This window comes from Spinacia oleracea, chromosome 6 (assembly GCF_020520425.1).
Source record: "Spinacia oleracea cultivar Varoflay chromosome 6, BTI_SOV_V1, whole genome shotgun sequence".
Classification (NCBI taxonomy): domain Eukaryota; kingdom Viridiplantae; phylum Streptophyta; class Magnoliopsida; order Caryophyllales; family Amaranthaceae; genus Spinacia; species Spinacia oleracea.
In genome coordinates, this window is record NC_079492.1 from 106,689,312 (window position 1) to 106,714,141 (window position 24,830).

General features: G+C 38.5%; 1 protein-coding gene, 1 long non-coding RNA gene and 1 pseudogene across 2 annotated transcripts in view; all 3 read left to right on the plus strand.

Annotated features, from left to right (window-relative positions):
• The first annotated feature begins 10,659 nt into the window (after window positions 1–10,659).
• On the plus strand, window positions 10,660–11,169 carry LOC130463451 (uncharacterized). Its single transcript, XM_056832586.1, has one exon. The coding sequence runs from the start codon at window positions 10,660–10,662 to the stop codon at window positions 11,167–11,169; it is 510 nt and encodes a 169-aa protein (XP_056688564.1).
• Window positions 11,170–11,250: 81 nt separating this feature from the next.
• Window positions 11,251–12,510, plus strand: LOC130463452 (uncharacterized; annotated as a pseudogene).
• Window positions 12,511–24,172: 11,662 nt separating this feature from the next.
• Window positions 24,173–24,830, plus strand: part of LOC130463989 (uncharacterized) — a 35,719-nt gene continuing 35,061 nt past the window's right edge. The window contains exon 1 of the long non-coding RNA XR_008924272.1: window positions 24,173–24,282. This is a non-coding gene — a long non-coding RNA (uncharacterized lncRNA). The remainder of the gene's footprint in view (window positions 24,283–24,830) is intronic.

Here is a 24,830-nt window from a genome sequence, read left to right on the forward strand (position 1 = left end):
CCGAAACCTGCTATTTATAGAAACCTGCTATTTATGAAAACCTGCTAAAAATAGTAACTGCCGTAATGGGTAGTTGTTAAAAGTGGCAAGTCATAAAAGATAGAAGCCTGTCAGAATTAGGTGTTGCACTCTAACATAAATCCTAAATGAGATAGAAATTGCGAGAGAATCCTATTCCTAATACGATTCGAAAATAAGAGTTACGTATTAATTAAAATCCTAATGAGCCTAGAGTTCGTCACGGGCCCAGACGCATCCCGTCACAAGGTTAATACGCACTAAAAGACTCAATTAAATCTCAAATACTCCGGATTCTAGCAATCCGAATCTGACTAAGAAAAACAGCCCAGATCCTATTTTCAACGCCTGGCTCTAGGCGCCGAAATCTTCGGCGCCCAGGCCTGGGCGCTGAAAATACCTGGTACGTGTTTTTTCCTAATTCCTCGTGGATTAGAGTTCTGTAATTCTATCTTTCCACGAACTCTTTTCTATAAATAGGGCCTTAAGTTCAACGTGAAAAGGACACAACACACAATTATTATTCTGAGTATTGACTCTAAACCCCTAAGCCTAAGCCTCACGCTGCAAAACTGATGACGCGTTCTGTCGCAATCGATCCATAAATCGAACAGAACGTATCCCGTCCCATAATTTGAGATTCGTTAAATAAAAGGAGAAATAGCAAAGTCAAAGTGGTTAGTTTTCTGAGAACCGTGACGCACCTCTCAAGGGTGCGTCGCAATGTGTCCCTTTTCCATGGTTTAATTGCTATCCTCACCCTTTTATGATCTGTTAAACTAACTAAAATCTGATTGTTCGATCATGCCTAATAAATATGATATTTTTGGGAAATTGGATTATCATGCTAGGTCCCTTAAAACAATCTAAATCAGATAATCGCGCTCGATCTAGTACTATATGTTGCATATTGATAAAATCAACTCATATTAGTTTAATAGTTAACGCATGTCCCTTCAATTATTTATGCTGAGCTAGTAAGGATATCCTGCCTCTGGAGTTATCGAAGAGCGAGTACTCCTCTCGGTAGTTACAGTCCCCCGAACCCTCAATCTCTACCCTGCGGGTGAACGTTGAGCGATCCCCACCACCAGGGATCACAAGGGAACCTACGGCCGTCGTGGTCAAACATAATTGCACTCCCTTTATGTCACGATAACCGGGTTTTGTCAGTTTTTCTCATTGTCGTTAAAAACTGAATGGCGACTCCTATATTACTAGTCAATTGGGTGTAAACTCACAGGAAATCCAATTACACTTGATTTGACAAAAAGAAGAGTCACACCCACGAGGGACGAGGTCACACATTAGCCTCGTGCTTTTTCGACCCCCTCACAACGTCTAGGCTATCCTAGCCTACTTTCTTACAATAGACCCGACAAAATCACCAATGGGGTCACTATCTACAAATGCCAAGTACAAAATTCAGAAAAAAGAAAAAGTTCAAATTTCTACAAAGTTCCAACAGTTCAAGTTCAAGTGGCTACCAAACAATTTTCTTTCTACAAGATAGAAGAAGCCTACTACCATACAAGCATCATATCAACAAAATATTTCAAGTACAAAAATCGAAACTACATGCTACCCTAGAAGATTTCATAAACAAAACATAAAATGCTTACATGGACGAGGCAAGAGCAACAAGATCAAGGGGAGAGTGGTCGACCTTTGAGAGAGAAAAGAAAATGAAGGTGCTCTTTTAAGGGCACGGCAAGGGGGTAATTATAACCCAGCCCTGCGCTGAACGCGGGCCCCTGCGCCGGACGCAACGCCTCTGTGTATGTGCGGAAGATTCTCCCCGCGGTCCTCTGTGCTGATTGCACGTACTTTGCTGCTACGGTTTTCTGCACCAGGCATCAAACATCAAATCATGCTACCTTCCGACAATACGAGTATACATCTGTTTCTCCAACATCAACAGATAAATATTTCAAGAATGCAATGTCCGAAAAATACAAGAATCCAGGCGTTCGACTCCAAACGGACCAAAGTTCTAGGAAAGTCAGCCGAAATTTCAAGATCTTAAGTGTCAATAAAACACTCTTCCCCCAGTGGACGTATCCCCAGCGGATCAACTCTGTGTTTTCAAAATTCATAATTCAAAATTTTCGATGCCATGTTCCGTTCTAAACCAAAGGCGGAAAAGCAGTACAAGTACAAATCAGAGTCGTCACAACCGCATGGAGGTAGACTCTATCCTTTTTCCTAACGCTTGTCTTGTGCAGGTACCGGCGTACAAAGAATGGTCTTGATTGCATAAGATCTTGACCGTTCTCCATCCGTATTCGAAAACTTTGACTATCGCTTTCCTAACCGAACTCTCAGTCAAACTGTGGGCTTCAGTAGACACCTAAATCGTGTCTCCCCTATGGGATGATGACGATACTATTATCCTTCTTAGGTGGTTGGTACAAATCCGTGCAGAAGTCCCCATTGCTAAAATATATTCCAAAGTCCAAGATCCAAAGTCCAATTCCCGAGCCCGTTCCCATTACGGAACTAGGTACAAAATTCAAATTCCGAAAATCAATTTCAAAATCCAAACACAATCTCACCCAATGGACCTCTCCATTGGCTTTACAAGGCCTTTTCTAGTCAAAATGACACTAAGCAATCCCAAATTTGGGCGGCGACCCATAAACCGAGCAAGCCGAACCCCGTCAAAGACTTAATCATTAGTCATTCACTACGTGCATGTCAACTTTGTACAATTCGTACAAAGATACATCCACAAAAGACAAATGCAAGGACGACGTCATCTTCCTTGTTTTGGCGTTTCCTTAGCCACGTCACCTACGCCAGACGCAGGGCCCTGCGCTGGGCGCAGCTTGCTTTTGGAATTTAGCCGTCTAATCTTCTATTTAAACCCTCATTTCTAAGCATTTTAGGGCAGCAAATCAGAAACAGAACGTCGTAATTTCGAAATCCAATCTCAAAATCAAAACACAAAAATCAATTTTCAATCTACAAAATTCCTATACAATTTCAAATATTTAAGCAATTGGGAGCACTAATCGGAAATCCAACCTAACCCTAACTAGGTAATTCTGAATCCCTACTTAAATCTACAATGTATTATATCCTTCTACATTTCTAATACAAAAATCCAATGATGTTACCACTTAGGGTTCATACCTTTGGGTAACTAGGAAAATCATACAAAGGTGTCATCTTTGGGGAGGTTTCATACTTGAAACCCTCTCCAAATGATTGTCTAAAACACCACTTCAATTATGCCATGCAAGATTCAGTTTTTCTTCCAAAATGATTAGTAAAGTTGACACTTTTGCTCTCCAAAGTGTTACTTACACAATCACATATTTTTACAAAATCAACACTTTTTATGATTCAAGTACAAAATTATGGATTCTATGATGTTTAAGGTTGTTTGTAATCACTTCCTTAAACTAGAATCATTTTCAAGTTATGGAGCAAATTAAAGGTGAGGCCTTTTCAACATTAAAAGGTCTAATCTTTGAGATTCAAGACTCCACATTTCAATGTTCAAATACAAGTCTCATTTTCAAGATTCTATGATGTTTAAGGTTGTTTGTAATCATTTCCTTAAACTAGAATCAATTTCAAGGTATGGAGCACATTAAAGGTGAAGCCTTTTTGACATTACAAGGCCTAATCTTTGAGATTCAAGACTCCTAAGTTCAACATTCAAGATCCAATGTTCAAAGTTCAATTTCAATAATCAAAATCTAAGACACTTTTGGATGAGTAACTTATCCTTAAGTTAAGATTTTTAGAATTGAATCCGTGTCGGACGCACTTATTATTAAGTAGTTGTTTGGTGTTCGGATCTCAAATACAATAGTACAATTTCAATATCGTCATTTCAATATCGCAATTTCAATAACGCATTTCAATATCGCACCTTTCAATAACGCATTTTTATATCGCACCTTTCAATATCGCATTACAATATTGCACCTTTATTCTTGCTATGTCAATTCCGCACTCTTCACTCGCCTTTTTTTAAGGTGATGTGGTTATATACGCACTTTCAATAATTCATTTACTTATTGTGATGTTGCTTTATTTGTTTATTGCTTTCATCACCTCACATGCTAAATCCAACAAAATGCAAAGTTACATCACTCTTAACAAAGATAATTTCTTGGACAAACCGGCCTTAGGTTCCTTCAAATTAACTTTAAAGCGAAGTGGTCACGATACAAGTAGAAATTCTATGTTCTAAATTCAAAGTACAAACCCACGTAGTGTCATGACTAGGGTTATTCGAAAAGGCTTCTTGTCATGTGCTCGAATACAATTTTTAAAGCTCGCGGAATAAGCGCTTCGTTCCCTTGCCCGGATCTCACCCATCCGTTTCTAAGATTTAATGCCTTATCCACTAAAGAGTCAAGTTTGGTCTTTCCAAACGGGACCATTAAAATTGTTTGGTGGCGACTCCTTCGAAATTCAAAAACCTACAAAGCCCGTAGGGGAAATAAAAAAAAGGAAAGTACGAAAAAAATCCCTACACAAGGTTAGGCTAGGATGAATGTTAATTCAAATGCAACTTCCGTTGTAACGTAAGACGAAAAAATATATTTTCCCTTGGTCATTCACGTTAATGAAAGCTTGATCTAGTCCAGTAATTAGGAAAATGTTCATTTATACACAAATAAAATAATATTATACAAGCGCTCATTTACCCAAGCAAGTCCTTCGAAAACATTGATTATCTCCTCAATCACATTAAAACTCAAATACCGGAATAGAATAGTGTAGAATAAAATAAAATAGAAAGAACAACATAAGTTCAAAGGTCAATTCACAAGTAAACCAAAAATACATAAATCTACACACTTATATAGCACGTGAATAATATTGCACATCCGGTCTGGCTTTTTGAACGTCTTCTGCAAACACTTCCTCCAAAAAGCCATATATATTAAACGAGCTTCATGAAAACCAAGCCACTAGAAAACCTAAAACCATAGAAGCACGGAACACCAACACATCTATATTTCTATCAGCTAAGGCAACAAGTCCAGTCAATGAAAAATTAATTTGGTCCATGATCCATACCACATTATCCGTCAGAAAGCAGTCGCAAACGAACCCGTTTGACGGCAATAATCTCTCTAAACTGAAAACAACTTGAAGATATGTACACCATATAAAATTCAAGCCAACTAAAGACAAATGGGAGCCTAAAAAATGCCCATAGCCACAACTGAACCTTGAAAGTAACCAAGGTATGTAAAATGAAACTTCCAGAATTTTATGGCAATCACTAGGAAAATTGCTTACCTAAGATATATCTGAGATATAGAAGGTTGAATGTGGTCGAGCACAAGAGCATGAGAACATGAAGGGTCCGAAAAGGGAGCCATATGATGAGAATAAACCGGAGTTCTTAAGCCAATCACGACCTATCTTCACTTTCAAGAAAAAAAACTTACATATCTTATTGGAACAGGCATAAAATTTAATATTTACTTTACTCTCTAAAATTCATCTTTGAGTATCTACAATGCAGAAAAGGTGACAGCTATAAATAAGAAAATAACAGGAAAAAACAATAGATATAAAGAAATTATTTCAGGAGAAAGAGAGTTATATCCAAGTGCAAGATTTGTTTCGTCTCTAACAAAACCCATTTTCTAAATTTGCAGACAAGCAGAATTAGATCAAATAAAGACGAAATAACCATCTAAAATCCATAATAGTTTTATTTTATCAGATCTTGGTGGAGTTTTTAGTTCATTGTCAGGTTTACTGAGATTATTATTATTATTAACCTTGGTGCATAACAAAGAAGAATCTTAAGGTCTAAGCCAATGCCATAGGACAACATTAACATTTGAGCTTCTGAATTCAAGCGGCCAGTTAATGCTAAAGAACAATCAAAGAAGCATAGGCTTTTGTTGTAAACCATTCCTTATAATTTCAACTACTTTAATAACAAAAAATCAGTTGTCGCACAAGCATTACATGTATACATAGTTTTCAAAGCTGAGTTAGAAACACATAATATTCTTTGAAGATAAGTTTTAACCTGATCTACCCCCTTCCCCCACCGGGAGAAGTCAACATTTTCACCATAGTAGGAACTTTGACTCAGATGAGTGCATATCGTTCAATAACAATATTATGAAAGGCAACAATGCTACAGTCAGCCTAAATGAGCTATTCTTGGAGCTTGGATGATATTCATACAAAACTAAGTTTCTATCAGACTTGGGAGTACTGAATTTCTATCCAAAAATGATCATCAAAGTTGTGCATAGACTTCTTATGATCAGAACAAATACAAAAGGCAGGATTTACTCTAATCTAACATGCTTGATACAACTTTTTTCGATTCGACACACTCAGTAGAATCACTTTAAAAAATGCTATTAAATTTCCTAAAGTATGACTCTTCACTTGGCACAGCCAGAGAGAATACAACTCCACAATAATGGAAAACAAAAGGCATCAACATTTTCAAAATGAAATACATATAAAATATATTGCAAGTCAAGCTACTCTTCCTACAGTCAAGTAGCCAAGTAGGTGTACAAAATTGAACACCTTCCTAATAGCCTTAACAGTATCAAAGTGCAGACATCTTGAACATAACTGCTTTGGCTAATTGGATTCTATAGTTATCTGATGTTATATTCAATACAATCCCCCAAAAGTACATTGTAAAATTTTATTCATAAACAATAAGGTTTTGAATTAAAATACAAACCTCGGAGAAGTACATGTAACCTGTATATATCAAAAACAAAACCCTCATAAGTTTAAATCCCCAAAAAGATAATGACGAGGTGAATCAAACTTCGCAAAAAACCACGGAGGCTCAAAACATATATAGCTCACAATGCAGATACTCAAGTTGTTTAGCAATTAGCAGTATGAGAACCGAGAAATTAGATATAAATGTAATTTCATTCACAAGTCTCCATCAAGAAACACATAATTGTGAGGCTCTCGGATTTCTCTAGATTTCTCTTAATTTCTCATTGATCCATAATTCTTCAAATCAAAAAAGGTGCAGCACCGGTATACACATGAAAGTGAATGGGGAACCCCATCACAACAATGAATCACACAAAAACTCTATAAATGACTTCACACGATAACAGATAAAGATAAAATTGAAACCCAGAAAGTGAAGAAACTCCATCATAGATTCACAAAGTATCCATGAATAAAAAACATGATCTTAACTTGTTTCGTAAAATTGTTATGTAAATGACGAGAATTTACAAAATTTGTGGGAAATGCAAGAAATATGGTAACTGGTATAATAGTTAAGCTAAAATTTGATTTCCATGTAATAGACAATTGAAACCGTACTTTTACTATGCAGGTGCCAATGAAGATTTGGTGGCACAATAGCAAGCCAATATGGTGTATTGATATTTCCTAGGAACATGAGATTTCAAACTCGTTCGCTCCTAAAAATACTACAATACCTAGAGTTACTACTCCGTATTACAATAACAAGTTTCTGAAAACAATGAACATAACTAAAGCTTGCTAGCAAAAGATCGGCATATGCATAGTCGTTAACAAACATTCTTGCAAACGATTTATTCTACACTTGCGGCTGAAAATTGAGCACATTAGACAAAAGGTAGGAAGAAAACACTCCTTATGTAAAGTATCACGCAAAGTCCCCCAAGGATATAAAAGTGATTAGTGAAAGAAAATATGTATAACTTGTATAATACGGGTCAAGGACAACACAATTTGAAAACTGCAAATATAGAAATAAGTAGACGCAAATATTTAGGTAATAGTTGTAGGTATTTATACATAAAATTACTTGAGTCTCATCAAAGGGTCAAAGATAAATAGTAATACCTGGGAACATGAAGAATATATGTCTTCGTGTGCCTTGCAAAATCCCCGAGTCCATACTACATTAAACCTAGGGTGATGCAACTTCGTGTAATATCCATTTTCTCGAATTTTCCGTCGTTTCCACCAAGGCAAGAGTGTAGGATATCAACAAAGGAAAGTCAATGAGAAGTGTGGGGGTAAGCTAATCCAGTCTTTACCGAGATTTCTTCGGGCACAAAAAATTTGTGCAAAGATTTTAGTGATCTGCAAGAAGAAAAGAGTAAGAGGGAACTCATTAAACATGTCAATATTGTATGAGCGTATCTTATAATTCATATGCACTCTTTAGTGAAAAATCATATCAAATGTATTATTAATATATGGAGTCAATCTTCCTAACAGATTTGTATAATCCAACAATCAGATCATGTAATCCAAACATTGATACATGTAGCAAAAAATCAATCATAGAAAGTAACAAGGACTAACAACTCTAATACAATACCAATATCTTTAAGGAGGCTCTTACCTAGAAAATCAATCATCGGAAGTCATTACGCAAAAGGGGAAATCGCTAATTAATTTTACCGTGTATGAGGAAGGCCAAAGCTTCTTATTTACTCCCTATGTTCCATTGCTTATAGAAAATGACCAAATGGTATAACAATGGGAAGTATGATATTTAGAATTTCCTGTCAATGTCTGATTGTTTTCTGTTTGATGATTCGCGTATAGAAAACCATAGCTGTCAATATAATCTTTAAGTAGAAATAGACATTTCCATTATTTTCCAATATATTTGCCGATTAGAGCATACTTTTCTCAACTGCCCTTCACAACTGTTTTATTTTTGTATCTCCCTTCGAGTTAAAAGGAGAAGAAATGAGTTATTTTGCAACAATAGCATTCTTCCCTATCTTTTCTTCAGTCAGGAGAAATGCTTCAATGCCAAAACCAGAAAGTAAAAGGCCAAGTCTTAAACAAATACGTCACAGTCACAACTGAAAAATTATCAAATGGAATTGGAGTTATACCAAACTACTAAAAACACATTCTTTGTGAGATTAGTGGCAATTCAATACGCTTTAGACTACTGCTTAGACAGGAAAATATATATATATAAATTGCAATTAAAGTGACTAATAATGGATGTGTATCCATCCTCGATATCTATAATTGCAGTGTTGAAATCTCTCCAAGGAGATTGATATTCACATGATTGATTTCCTACACAACCCACCCTTCTATCTCTCTTACCATCCAAAACCCAGCAATTCCTCTCCCCCCCCCCCCCCACCAATAATCTCTCTTACCCCCAACCCCTCCATAAACACATAACTAATTTTATTTGTTAGTGAAGTGGTTAAAATATCATATGGATTATGCATTACTATTTTGTGCTCTTTGAAGCTAAAAGTAGCCAAAGAATCCACCTAACATACAAGAGAAGCGACCAAACCTTTTAAGTTCTCAACAACTCCGATCATTGAAAGCTGCTAAATTATGAACTGCAATCAACACAATCGAATACAAAATCATTAAACCAGCCAAATATAATAATTAAAAGAAGAGGAAAAATGATTAAGGAAATAGAGGATAGAAATATTGAGAAAAAAAATAAGAGAAAATATTCACTATAAATTTATGTAATCTGGAACATAGAGAGGATTGGAGCCATGGACGTAACTCTCAACCTCAAGTTTGCATACTTTCCCTAGTATTTCCCTCACCCCGCAACTATAGAGGATTGGAGTCATGGCGCAATTCTCCTCCTAAAGAAGATATCAAAGCCATAAAAGCTAAGAAACATTAAATGGCACAATAATTTCAAACACTTGGTATATTTACCAATTATTAAAAGATCCTATGTAAATAAAATAAGACAAATTTGAACTATTTATCTAACTTTTCTTTAAATGTGGTATGTTTAGATGTTTTAGAGCATACTCCCTCTGTTTTGAAATAATAGGGACACAATAACTTTTGAGACTATTTACAAATTTCAATTTGACTATCATTTGTGATTTATGGGTTAGGAAAAATATAGTCGTGTGGGGTCTTGTTTGATTCGTCTCGAAATGTACTTTCGGAATATCATCTTTTTATAATTTTTATGAATACAAAATTAGACATATTAATATCCAAACATTTACATTGGCAAGCGTGAAAAGGTAACCTGTCCCCATTTTTCGAAACGGGGGGAGTATATATTGTTATCAGATCTAAAGGCCACAATGGCATACAATAACTGTTGTTATTTGATAGACTAATTGGATAAAGAGTTTTGTAGATTAACTGACTGTTGGGTGTATTGTGAAGTCCAAACACTCTAAAGTTTAGCATATAGACCAAAAGTCATTATAGTTTGTGCCGAATTGAACAAAAGAATAATGAGTTCATCATCACTGCTTCTTTTATAAAATCAGCAAATAAAGCTAAGCACTCAAATATCCAACATGTACATTCCTAGCATAGTTCTTGAGAAGTTAATTACCAAGCTAGAAAAATGTTATATATTACAGGGAAGATTGGGCAAATATTTCAAGACATTAATTAAGTGAGATGGGGCAAGTAACTTGAGATGGAAGGAATATTTGTTTAGATAATCAAAACGAACAAATAAGAAAGGTGAACATCAGTCAAAAAGTGATTTTGACATAATAGAATTCATAGGAGAACAATGCATGTTAAACTCCATAGCACACTACAGACAGCAAGGAGACAATGTGCATGGATTGCATCAGAGAAGAGTCACATTTTATTGGAAAAAGTTAGAGGAAGGCTTAATAATATAAATACAATCTTTAAAATGAAAAGAGTGTGTCTCGAAAGAGTGATCGAATTATGAGTATTAAGCTTGTGATAGGGGGTGAAGTTATAACTGTTGTGAGTGCCTATGCACCACAAGCAGGACTAGATGCTTCAACTAGACAAGAATTTTGGGAGGATCTGGAAGAAGTGGTGCAACGTGTCCCTAAAAGTGAGAAACTGATCATTGGTGGGGATCTCATAGGACATGTAGGCTCCAGTCGCGATGGATTTGAAAGCATTCATGGTGGTTTTGGGTATGGGGATCGGAATGAAGCGGGAAATGCTATTTTGGATTTTGCATTGGCATATGACTTGGGTAAAATGAACACCTGGTTTGATAAAATACACTCTCACCTAGTTACCTATAGGAGTGGAGGTAACACGAGTCAGATCGACTGCTTTTTAATAAGGATTGCTTTGAGAAAGTGCTACACCAATTGTAAGGTGATTCCGGGTGAGAGTACATCAACCCAACATAGACATGTGATTTTTATTTTTGAGATAGAATTATATAAGGAGGAGAAGACCACTAGTGGAGCCTAGTATAAAGTGGTGGAAACTTCAAAGGGAGCAACATCTAAAATTGTGGGAAAGTTGGCAAGTGTAGGTATTTGGGTCAGTAATATGGATTTGGATATAGACTCATTATGGAAAAGAATGGAGCACACCATAAAGGGAGTTGCGAAAGAGGTCATAGGGCAATATAAAGGAATCATGCCACCAAGTAAGGACACATCTTGGTGGAACAAAGTTGTGCAACAAGCTATAAAGAGAAAACGAGAATTCTATAAAGAGTTGGGAAAATGTAGAAGTGATGAGAACTATGAGAAGTACAAGGAGGCTAATAGGGAAGCAAAGAAGGTCGTAAGAGAGGCTAGAACAAAGGTGAATCATGATCTTTATGCAATATTGGATACAAAAGAAGGGGAAAAGGACATCTGTAGACTTGCTCGAATGAGAGATAGAAAGACGCGAGACATCAGGAGGATTAAATGTGTGAAAGATGTTGATCAAAAAGTTTTGGTGGGAGATAAGGAAATTAAGGATAGATGGAGGTTTTACTTTGATAACTGGTTCAACGGGGACCAAGGGTGCGATATTGGAGATACAAATATCCCTCGGGATATTGTTAACCTAGACTTTATGCAAAGAATTCAAAAGAGAGAAGTCGAAATGGCATTGAAAAAGATGGGACACAAGAGGGCAGTGGGGCCCGATGGTATACCTATCGAAGTCTTCAGATGCTTCGGAGAGAGAGGGGTTGTATGGTTAACAACTTTTTTCAACAAGATTTGGGGAAGTAATAGGATGTCATTAGAGTGGAGGAAAAGTACTATCATCCCCTTGTACAAGAATAAGGGTGATGTCTAGGATTGTGCCAACTATCGAGGAATCAAACTAATGAGCCATACTATGAAGCTTTGGGAGCGTATTATTGAGCAAAGATTAAGGAGAACTGTGAAGGTTTTGTACAACCCGTTTTGATTTTGGCCTGGGAGATCGACTATGGAGGCCATTCATCTAATACGGCAACTAATAGAGAATTATCGGGATAAGAAGAAGGATTTACATATGGTTTTCATTGACTTGGAGAAGGCATATGATAAGGTACCAAGGGAAATTCTTTGGTGGGAATTAAGTAGGAAAGGAATTCCGAGTAATTATATTGATATCACCAAGGTCATGTATGAGGGAGTTAGTACGAGTGTTAGAACTAGTGTTGGTAAGACCAAAGAATTCCCCATTACGATTGGAGTGCATCAAGGTTCCGCACTTAGCCCGTTTCTTTTTGCTATAGTCATGGACGAATTGACCAGGTCGATTCAAGATGGTATACCCTGGTGCATGATGTTTGCAGATGATATTGTGTTGATTGATGAAATAAAAGAAGGAGTGGAAAGTAAGTTGGAGTTATGGAGACAAACTTTAGAATCTCGGGGTTTTAGGCTGATAGAAACAAGATGGAATATATGGAGTGTAAGTTCAGTGGAGTCCAAGACAGAGACACATGGGCGATTACCTTAGATGGGAAAATTGTCCAAGGCTTTGAAATGTTCCGTTAGTAAGGATCTATTATCCAAAAGGATGAAAAATTGGATGGCATGTGGCTCATAGAATCAAAGCAGGTTGGTTGAAGTGAAAACGTACCACGGGGTTCCTATGTGATCCAGGCATTCCCCAGAGATTGAAGCAAAATTTTACCGCACGACAATTCGACCGGCGTTGTTATACGGCACGGAATGTTGGGTAGTGAAACATTGTCGCATGCCTAAGATGAATGTAGCGGAGATGCGCATGTTACGTTGGACGTGTGGGCGTACAAGAAATGATCGTTTGAAGAATAATATTATTAGGAAGAAAGTAGTGGTTGCACCAATTGAGTTTAAGATGATGGAAAATCTTTTAAGATGGTTTGGACATGTAAGCAAAAGATCAAGTGATACCCCGGTTAGGAGGCTATAAGGCTGGAAAATTGATAGAATTGCAAGGGGTAGGGGAAGACCTAAGAAAATTTTGAGGAAGGTGATTGAGCACGATATGAGTCTTTTTGGGATTGAGGAAAATATGAAGTTGGATACGACAAAGTGGAGGGAGAGAATATAAATTGATGATTTCATTTGACTTATACAACTTCCATTCTGACTCTTCTTACTTTTACTTCTTGCCTTTTTTTTACATGCTATTTTGAAATGTACTTATTTTACTTGTTTATTTAGTTTAAACTTTACTTATTTTTATTATCCCTTATAATATATTTTCTGTAATATATATATATATATATATATATATATATATATATATATATATATATATATATATATATATATATATATATATATATGTATATGTATATGTATATATATGTGTATATTTTTTTACTCTTATCTTACTTTCATTAATTCCACTTTCTCCCCCTTTCTTGTTTATTTTTTTAACTTCCCGCTCCTTTCTGGTTTGATTGGTGACAATAACGATCTCCTACGACGATTCATGTTAGCCGTCCCCAAAACATTTTGGGACTAAGGTTTATTTGTTGTTGGTTGATCCATAGTCATGACAGTGATTTCCATAGAATTGATCCTAATTAAAACAACTATTTAAGTGGGCATGAACATATTGTCACAATAATAAGCTATCACATTATTGCAAATAACAACATCAAGTACATAAAAAGAAAATCAATTGTTATCACTTTACCAAGTCGGCCAAACGTTGAACCAAAGCTCAAAATTAACAACTGACAAATACATGAAACCCTAATTAAAATTTTCAACATCAATTACAAGTTCAGTTAAAAAGGAAATTGAGAAGATTAAGATACCTTGCACGAAGAAGGATCAAGAGCTCGCCTTGGACTATGGTCTCAACTTTTCGGGTTTCGTTCCCTTCCATACTTCTGTTAAACCCCAAAGCCAAACCATAAATGTCAAAAGCTCTGCATAAATCCTAATCCGACCCTTAAATCGAAACCTAATATGTACAGAAAATGACGAAACTAAGAGAAATTAGCAAAAATGATTGATGGAGATGAGAAAATTTCACAAAACTCACCATTCTCTTCGCTATGAAGCATTACGCAGGGCATAGGATACCGCTCAGGCACAACAGAGAAGTGGAGGGATAGCAGAAAGGGCGAAGGGAAATCGAAGCTAAGAAGAGAAAGATGAAGAGGTGTCATGGAGAAATAAAAGTAACACCATAGGAGAGGAGAAGGAGACCAAATGAAGTGAACGGAGAAAGGATAGAGAAAGAAGACACAGTATTTGGCCCCCAAAAAGAGGTGACATAAGCTCAGTAGGATGGTAAGGGGTAAACCGTAAATTATCAATTCTGAAAGAAAAGAAAAAAAATAAGGAAAAAACCAAAATAATTTGCTGCTTAGGGGTCTCAAAGGAGTAACCTCTCTTCGACGCCATGGCTAGGCCTCGAAAGCATGCCAAGAACTCTGTGAAGAAGATGAAGAACTCTGATAACCAAGTTCAACCAAAACCTAACACTCGTGCACAAGCCAAAGGAACCTCTGATGTGATAATGGTGGAGAATGACGCCATTGATTCCACTTCGAAAACTTCTGAAAAATCATACCTAGATGATGAACTCTTGATTGAGAACAAACTTCTTACCCCGAAACTTCGCTCAGGGAATTTTAACATCGTTCCAATGTGCGAGATGATTTCAATGTCTGGATCAATGGATTAAGCCAAGGTAAAACCATCAATACCCATTTTTCAAATTCTGGCGGGAGAACTATTGGAAGGGATATTACTGTGAATGCGAATGATATGAATGTGAATGTAATTCGATCATCTCATCCTGTGTTTTCAAATACTATGAATGATAATATACCCCAATCTGCTTCCGCTGTTTTGATTAATGACCTGCCTGATAAACCACATGTGCAAATTAATTTTGAGGATGAAATTGTGTATTGGAAATCTGCTATAATATGCTATGTGATTGGTGCTAACCCCCCTCAACATGGAATTGAGGGATTTTCTCACAGAATTCGGGGGAAAATGGGGGTGGACAAAGTAGCATTGATTGGGAAAGGCATCTTTCTGGTTATATTTACAACCATGGAGAATTGCTCCAAGGTACTCCAAGGGGATACCCAATTCTTTGATTCTAAACCTCTTGTTCTGAAGCCATGGTCATTGTTTTGGACAAATTCTACCTAGGGTTGAACTCGTCAGAGGGAGGGGGTGCTAACAATCCGAATGAGCAAGATAATATAAAAATGATGAGAAGAATGATAGGAAAACTCTTACAGAAAAAGGGGGAGAGGAGTAGTTTATCATATGAAGTGTGAATGTGTATGATTCCGTGTCTACAATGAACAATAACATGCTATTTATACATGAGTAATTCAATTGCAATCATAAAAACCATCATTAAACCAAGGAATTATTGTATGTAACCCCCTAGCCTTAATGATTATAACATCCCCTTGATTTCAGCTTTGCATTAAATAACTGTAACCGCCCATTGATTTCATCATTGCTTTCAATGTTTGTAGCCGCTAATTTACTTTAGCCGTTTTCCTTGATCAATGCCCATAACTTTTATTACTATCTTGATGGTTGTCATATGACCCTTGAATGGTCCACCTTGCCACGTCACGGGGACGTTATTTTACCGCCCAAACAATTGTCCCCAAACCCATTTTCGAATTCTTCCGAGAAGCTCAAAGGAGAGAATGGGTTTAATCTTCAAAAAAGGAAGGAAAATAACTTCCCGACTCTTTACCAACCGGTAAGATGTAATGATGACAATAAGAATCCCAACTGATCCTGAGAAAATCACAACATTAAAAGGTAAACGATTAGCGTTAGTATAAAAATAAATAAATAGAAGATATGGGGTGACGAGACTGAGTCGTCTATGGTTGGAGTTTTTGTAGGGGCCGGCAGATCGTCCCGCTAGAGATTGACGAGATGAAGTCGTCTGTTGATGTTGTAACTCTGACTGAAGACATGCAGGCGTTGTCTGCTGAAAATGCCCAGCTGAAGGCGTCGCTGGACAAGGTTGGGAGTGTGTCTCGACCTAAGCCCGTCACTGTGGTGTCACCTCGGAGGCCGCCAAAGGCTTCCACCGATGTTACGGTGACTGGGGAGACTGGAGCGTCTCTGCCTACCGAGTTCAAGCTGCCGCCTCCAAGTCGGAAGAGGAAGCTCACTGTGGAGTTCCCTGACGACTTCGGGTCGACAGGTGCTCCACAATATCAGCTTTGGCCAGAAGTTGACCGCCTGTGGATGCCGGTCAGCCAAGAGCGTCAAGAGACCCTGTCCTCAGTTGTTGCAACTGTTGAGAGCGTCTCGGATGCTTGGAAGGTATGTTTTACTTTAGTGCCTCAGCTTTTATTAATGTATGCCGTCTTTATGTCGTCGTATGGTGACTGATATGCCTTCTTCTTTCTTCTTTTCTCTTTTTGTTGTCAACATAGGCCCTGCAATCTGCTTTGGCTACTCGCCATCATGTCATAACAACAGAAGATCAGTTAGTGAAAATGAAGAGTGACATGAAAAAAGCTAAGCAGGAGGTCGGTCGACTTGGTGGCGTGGCCAAGGAGGCGACGACCAAGGCCGAGATACTGGAGGCGGAGCAGGCAAAGGGTGCTGGTGAGATTGCTGCGTTGAACGCCGAAAAGGAGGCGCTGGCTGCTGAGGTTGACGAGCTGAAGACGTCTCTTACCAAAGTCAAGGCGAGGATTTTCGAGTGTGCTGGTTACTACACTTGGAAAATGAAGGCTGAGATGATGGAAGACTTTAAGGAGGGCAGACATGTGAACTGGACTCCAGAAGAAGATATTGCCCGGTTCAACGCTGTATTCCCCGAGGATTATGTCCCCTCTGGTGCCGTTAGCGATGAGGAAGACATTGAGGAGGGTGCAACAGCAACCAGCCCCAATGCCGAGACGGTGGCGGCACCAGGCGATGGCGAACAAGGGGAGAATGCAGGTCCAGCAGACCCTCAGGAGTAGCTCTGTCTCCCCTTCCTTAAAATTTAAAATTTCAAAGGTGACTTTGTTTTTAAACAATGGTTTTTGTGTTTGGCCTTTGAGGAGGTCAGAAAAAATATTATGGCTGTGTTTCGCCTTAATGGCGGCAGTCTTTTGTGTGTTTTTGGGCTTGTCCAAGGGGACAAGTCATGTAAATATTTGTGGACTTTTTAATTTTTCAGGCTGGGTTTGTGTGAATTGCTTGTGTCTTTGGAAAAATGTGTTTGGGTTTGTGTTTGTTTTGCAGGTAATGTACATACCTCGAGTTTGACTTTGGCGACGCCTCCAGCCTGTCAGAGGAGATGCTGCAAAAATGTATACTGTAGCAAAATGTAGATCTATATTCCACTGTGTATGTAATGTATAATGTAATGTGTCAGGCGTTTTTGTAATGGCCTAAATTGTGTTTTGTAATTTGTAAGTTTGTAATATGTATTGTGTAAGTCGTTTCCCAGGCATTTTGTATTGGCCAACGTTTCCCAGGCGTTTTGTATGGCCCAACTTGTAAGATGTAAATTGTAAATTGTAAATGGTTTCCCATGGTTCAACAAGATTTGTGTAATGTATGTATACGCCTTGAAGTTGTTCCAAGATGGATCGTCAAGATTGTTTGTTTTGCAAGACGAGCTAGAGGCGTCAAAGTTGGCCGTTGGGTGTGCCAACGGCCCTCCGATGCTTAAGTTAATAATGGTAAGAAAATGGACAAATAAGAAAGGAGAGGATCGAGTTGTTGAGTTACTTAGCTGGTTTGGGAATCGTCTAGCGTGGATGTTATCCTCCGCGTAGTGTTTGCGACGGGTTCGTGTTGTCCCCCGACCCGGGGTCGTCGGTTTGATTCCAACAATAGTGACCTGTTCATCTCTGCAAGTGGGGTGTTTGCAAAAAAGAAAACATACTTGTACACAATGAGTTAGAGACTGGAAATGATACAACTTTAAGTGTGTCGCGTTCCAGCTTCTCGGTATTGGTTTTCATCTCTTTCTGCCAGTTCGTATGCACCATGACCTGTTCGTCTTTTGATACGATAAGGGATTTCCCATGTTGGAGCCAACTTTCCATGTCGCGGATCTTTGGTGTTGGGGAAGACTATTCGTAGCACCCAATCACTTTGTTGGGAGATCTTCACTCGTACATTCTTGTTGTAACTTCTTGCGGTATTTGTTGGTATGACACCATTTTAACCTTGGCAGCGTGCTGTTGGAATCTCGACTTCAGGCGGGATCGCGACTTCACATCCGAACAGTAATGAAAAGTGGTCGGTTGTTGTTTTGGGTGTCGTCCTGTCGGACCATAGTATCATGTGTTGGTTGGTGTTTGAGCCAATGGATATATGGGTTTCTCCATGATGTGGTAGTTGGTGATTGACTTGTGAAGGTTGTTCATTGATTGAGAAGGTCTCTTTTGTGACGGTTGGATGCAAGAGGTGTACAATAGAAAAAATGGGTTAGTTTGGTCGGGTTGATGTTAGGTTTGCTAGTGTGTCGGCTTTTGGTGTTTTGGTCTCTTGGGATTTGCTGGAGGTTGCACAAATTAAATTTTTTGACACGTGCCTTGGCTGTCTCAAGGTAGGCTTGCATCTTGGAATCTTTTGCTGCATAAGAACCGTTAATTTGACAAATAATCGATAATGAATCATAGCGTACCTCAAGTCGTCGAATGTGAATGTCGCGAGCTAGCGTCAATCCTAAGATCAGGGTTTCGTAACTCCGCTTCGCTGTTGGTAGCTTTAAACTCGCAGCAGAAAGATTGTACTATCATGTCCCCTTGTGGCAAATTTAACACGAGTCTTAGCCCTGTCCTCTGTATGGTGGAGGATCCGTCAGTGAATAGTGTCCATGTTGGTGGGATAGTGTCGTCTTACAGCATGTTGACTTCATGGTCGACTTCGTGTTGCATATTTGGGCTGATGTCGTAACACCCTAATTGTACGGCCCATTTTAGACATCCTGCCAGGTAACTCAATTTTCCTCATTATCTACTTCATGGGATAATTAGTTCTCACAATTATAGGATGACGTTAAAAATGATGGCGTAATTTAGTAGATGCTACAAGTAATGCAAGTACAAGTTTTTCGAGATGTGAGTACCTTGTTTCGGCGCTAAGTAACGACTTACTGAAGTAGAAGACTAGTAGTTTCTTATCGTCATTATCTCGTGCAAGGACTACGCTGATTGTAGACTCTGTTACTGCAAGTTACAACCTTGTCCCGTTCTTCCTGAGTTTGTCGTAGAATAGTTTGCATTCGTTGATATGTTGTCGATCTATGTTGACCACATGAAGTCGTCAATCTGTTCACCTTTGTGTGTTATCGCGTTTAAGATGTTAGGCTAATGCCTATGTGGTTACATCTTTTGACGTTCTCCAGTTTCTTCGTTAGTGTTGTGTATACAAATAAAAATTAAAATTGTAACATGGGAGCAATGACTTATGAAAATAAAAAAGAGTGTAAGAGTTTATAGATGATACGGTTTTGCGTATGTCGTGGTTCTGTCTCCGTCTACTGTGCTTTTGTTGATATTGACAAGTTTCTTGATGTAATCCATGTCGGTGTTGTCGTCGTTGACAGTGTCGTCAATCATCATCGACAATGTCGTCGGACGTCATCGACAGTGTCGTCAATCATCATCGACAATGTCGTCGGACGTCATCGACAGTGTCGGCGGACGCCATCAACATTATACCTGCAATCAAAGTCTTGCATGCGATGTTATCACGAAAAATAAATCATATAATTGTATTGTTAGTTGTAGCATATAAATAAGATTATGATAAACATTTAAGATCATGAATATGAGTAAAGTATACTATCTCGTCCCCCTGTGGCAACTTTAAGAAAGTATTTGAGTTGGAGTTAGCCACAAATAAGATGCCGCATGCCAATATCTGATTATGCCGGATATTTATAACGCCATGATGAATTGTCCCTGCGTTCTTGACATTCTGGTTGTGTCGTCTTCATGTCGTTGACGTCTTCATGTCGTTGTTAGTGAATCACATCGTCATGATCGTCTTTCCAAACTTTCTTTTGCAAAGACGTTACTAGCTATTTGATGTTGAGCCAGCACTGCCTCGACATGGAGTTGGCATCAGGACACGACTTATGGGTGTCACAACATTAACCCTTCTGACGACATCATTGGGATCTGTGACGACGAACAATGACAACATGGTCTTTTGCATATGTCGTTTGCTTAGTCATTTGAAAAGGTGAACCTGTTCACAACAACACTAAGGTGAGTTGTTAAAATAACATGAATATATATGAGTGGAGGCTTATCTCTATTATCCGTTGAGGAGCATCGTTGTATGTTAAGAATCTCCAAGCGTCAACATCTCGTGACTTGAAGTGGTATTTTCCAAGTTGTCCTTCATTCACGGTATGTCGTTCACTTGGTGGATGACGATATCATGATTGTCACCTGCCACAAATTCAATGGAACCAAGCGAAACAGTTAGTTAAATCTGATAGTAAGGGAATCCATTACCCATTTTTTGTCTCGTCAAGGATCGACGTCTTCATGAAGACGATCTAGTCGGCCTGCATATATATGACACCACTTCACGAACTCATCAGGTCTGGGTTGTTTGATGTCACTCCACACTCTGATGTTGTACCGTACTTTGATGACGACACAATCTCGACACATCTCTATCGACGCGCGCTCCGACATCGTCTCGTACTTTGATGATGACATTGTCTCGTCATATCTACCTTCAACGTACACATGCTGCCACTGACTCGTACTTTGATGACGACACGGTATCGGCACATCTTTTGATGGCGGCACGGTCTCGGCACGTCTTCTGGTGACGACACGGTCTCGACACATATTTTGATGACGAGGTGGGTTTGTACTCATATTGGGGAATGACGGCGATGGAGGTTGCGGATCTAATATGTGATTATAGAACTTCATTCTCCCTCTGGAGAAGGCTGATGTGCGTCTCCATGGCTTTAGGATGGCGAGTAACATCATTTGATGATATTAGGAATGCGGACAGGGTGGAGAATTGGGTTATTTTTAGTGAACGGATGAGATTATCAAGCTATTCTTGATTGTCAGCCCCACGGTGGGCGCCAAATTGTTTTGGACAAATTCTACCTATGGTTGAACTCGTCAGAGGGGGGGGGGTGCTAACAATCCAAATGAGCAAGATAATATAAAAATGATGAGAAGAATGATAGGAAAACTCTTACAGAAAAAGGGGGAGAGGAGTAGTTTATTATATGAAGTGTGAATGTGTATGATTCCGTGTCTATAATGAACAATAACATGTTATTTATACATGAGTCATTCAATTGCAATCATAAAAACCATCATTAAACCAAGGAATTATTGTATGTAACCCCCTAGCCTTAATGATTGTAACATCCCATTGATTTCAGCCTTGCATTAAATAACTGTAACCGCCCATTGATTTCATCATTGCTTTCAATGTTTGTAGCCTCTAATTTACTTTAGCCGTTTTCCTTGATCAATGCCCATAGCTTTTATTACTGTCTTGATGGTTGTCATATGACCCTTGAATGGTCCACCTTGCCACGTCACGGGGACGTTATTTTACCGCCCAAACAGTCACCTGATATCAACTATGCCAAAGGCTCTGCCAAAACCCTTCCTATTTGGATTAAGTTGCCTGATCTGGATGTGAAGTATTGGGGTGGCAAACGCTTGTTTAAGATTTCTGGCCAAGTTGGCACACCTATCAGGGTGGACCAAGAAACTATGCGTAGGGACAAATTGATGTTTGCTAAAGTGTTGGTTGATGTAAGGATTGACCAATCTTTCCCCTCTGTGATCCAGTTTGTGAATGAGAAGGGAGTCACTGTGAACCAACAGGTTACATATGATTGGGTACCACACTCATGTACCACCTGTAAGGGAATTGGCCATAAGGCTGAGTTCTGTAAGCAAGCTAAGAAACAACCAAAAACAAAGAAGATATGGGTGCAGAAGGCTTTACCATCTAGACCTCAGAACAACATTGTTTCATTACCTGGTGGGGCAACTGTGGATGAGGATAATGGGTTTGTTCTAGCTACTGGATTTAGCACTCGGAGGTGTAGAGAATTGAGACCAGTTCATACTAGAAATAGTTACCAGTTGCTGGAGGTAGAGGAAGGGGAGCATTCAGCAGGTGGAACAAGATTTGCTACTGCTGGTACTCCATTGGCAGGGGGTGATCACCCCTGTGGCTAATGGATAACATTCTTTGCTGGAATGTGAGGGGACTAAACAGGAAAGGAAAGAAAAATGAGGTGAGGAGATTCCTTAAAACTCACCAAATCAAGATGTTTAGTCTCCTTGAAACCAGGGTGAAATCTCCTAAACTAGGGGATCTTTACCTTAACTTGTGTCCTGGGTGGTGTTTTACCACTAATTTGTGTCATGCTCCTGGAGGTAGAATCATTTTGGGTTGGGATCCAGATGTTTTTGAGGTGGATATTAAACATATGAGTGCTCAGTTGCTACATTGCTACATTACCCCTAAAGGAACAACTCTCAATTTCTTTGGTTCCTTCACGTATGGTATGAATGACAGGAAAGCTCTTCGGAACCAGTTAGCTTCGCTTGCTATTGGTATTACTCAACCTTGGATCATTATGGGTGATTTTAACTCCATAATGAACTTGGAGGATAGGATTGGCTCCACTGTAAGATTTGCTGAAATTCAAGATATGAGAACATGCATGATGCAGTGCAACCTAAGTGATTAAGGCTGTGGGTAGGCATTTCACTTGGTCAAATAATCAAGATGGGGCTCACAGAGTCTTCACCAGAATTGATGGAGTTTTAGCTAACACTCAATGGGAAGATCTTTTCCCTACAGCTGAAGCTGCTTTCCTTCCTGAAGGAGAGTATGATCACTGTCCCATGGTACTCAGTTGTTACAGGGATCAAGCTCAAAAGAGACCTTTTAGATTTCAGAACATGTGGACCATTGCAGAGGATTTCTTACCCATAGTTCAGACTGGTTGGGATAGAAATGTGAAGGGTTGTCAAAGTTCTCCAATGTTGAAGCCACTAACATTCAATGCCACCATGACCTTCTCCTGGCTCAAAATATGTTGCACTACGATCCAACCAACAGCAATCTGGCTACTGTAGAGAAAGAAGCTAACACAAAATACAGAGCTTCTCATACACAATACCTCTCCTTTCTCCAACAAACTACCAAAATTCACTGGCTTGAATTGGGAGATGAGAATTCTAGACTTTTCCACATGAGCATAAAACACAGGAGGAAGCAAAAAAAAGATTAACTCCATTCAAAATGATGATGGGGTTTGGGTTCAATCAGCTAAAGGGGTCCAACAAGCCTTCAACCAGTTATACTCTTCCCTGTTTGGTGTCAAAATGGAGAATAGAACACCAGTGAAGTCTGTTGTGATTGATCAGGGTCCTAGACTCTCTACGGCACATAAGAACTCACTAGAATGCACTTTTCAAGATGCAGATATCAAGCAAATGCTAGATTCTGTTCCTGTAACCAAAGCTCCTGGGTTAGATGGCTTTAATAGTCAGTTCTTCAAGTCAGCTTGGCCCATTATAAAAGATGCTTTATGTCAGGCTATAAAAGATTTCTTTGTCACTAGGAAGCGGCTGAAAGAAATAAATGTCACCTCAATCTCCCTTGTTCCTAAACTTCATGTACCTGCTTTAGTAGGTGACTTTAGGCCTATTGCATGTTGTTCTGTGCTTGCACCTGAAAATTCCATCGCCATAATATGTTTGTTTTCCCCCTTTGTTTTCGTTTTTGTGCTATAAATTGTTTCTACTATTATCGTTTTCTCAATTGATAATTTTTCCCCTAAATCCGCACGTACTAGTTTAATTGAATGATGTTTGTTGACTTTTATTTACTTAATCTACACGAATTGACAGGTTTCAACATGAATTGAGGATTCATGTGCGTTTGAAACTTTAATTGCAGTTTAATTTCTTAAGGGGCGATTTTAGTATAATTTGATACCTCTACTAGTTGTTTGATTTAGCTTTTTGTTTGTTCAAATGTTTAATTTGATACGTTTAATCGTTGTTTGATTAAGTTTTCAATTTGTTCTAATATTGTAGCTTTGTATTTGACTCTGGCATTCTATTTAATTATCACAAAATCGCAAACAATCAAGTTGTCTTGAGCAGCCTTCTAATAGGTACGTAAATAGCTCTATCTTCTTGACTTGAAGAGTTTCATTCAATTGGCTTCATATTCCTTAGATAGCATCATTTGGTATGATATGTGCATAAGCCTTCTTGGCTTCTTGTGTATCTCTTTTGTTATACAAATGTATCACATTCTTTTTCTTCAAGTTAGGGGGCCTTGGGACGCCTAATACCATCTTGTAAATGTACAGTTGTTGCTTTCTTCATTTTGTAGGCAAGAAGTTTTTCAGCATACTCTTGTGCCATGTTTAAGGTTAGAATGGAAGTGTGTCACTCATACATTATAATTGTATCTTTTAAGCTTTGTTGATAGTTTCTCCCTTGAACTTAACCATTTTGACAAATTCTTTCCATTACTCTGTTGTTGCATGATGCATGATAGTCTGAAAACAAAGACTTAAAGGTTACATGACTTTGAAAAGTCTGTTCTTATAGACAAAGTGAGTATTTTCTAGCTTATTACATTATGTCGTATTAGATATTCCCAACTTATATTTTAACTTGTTTTTCGTTTAACGCATTATGAGGCCCTTGACAT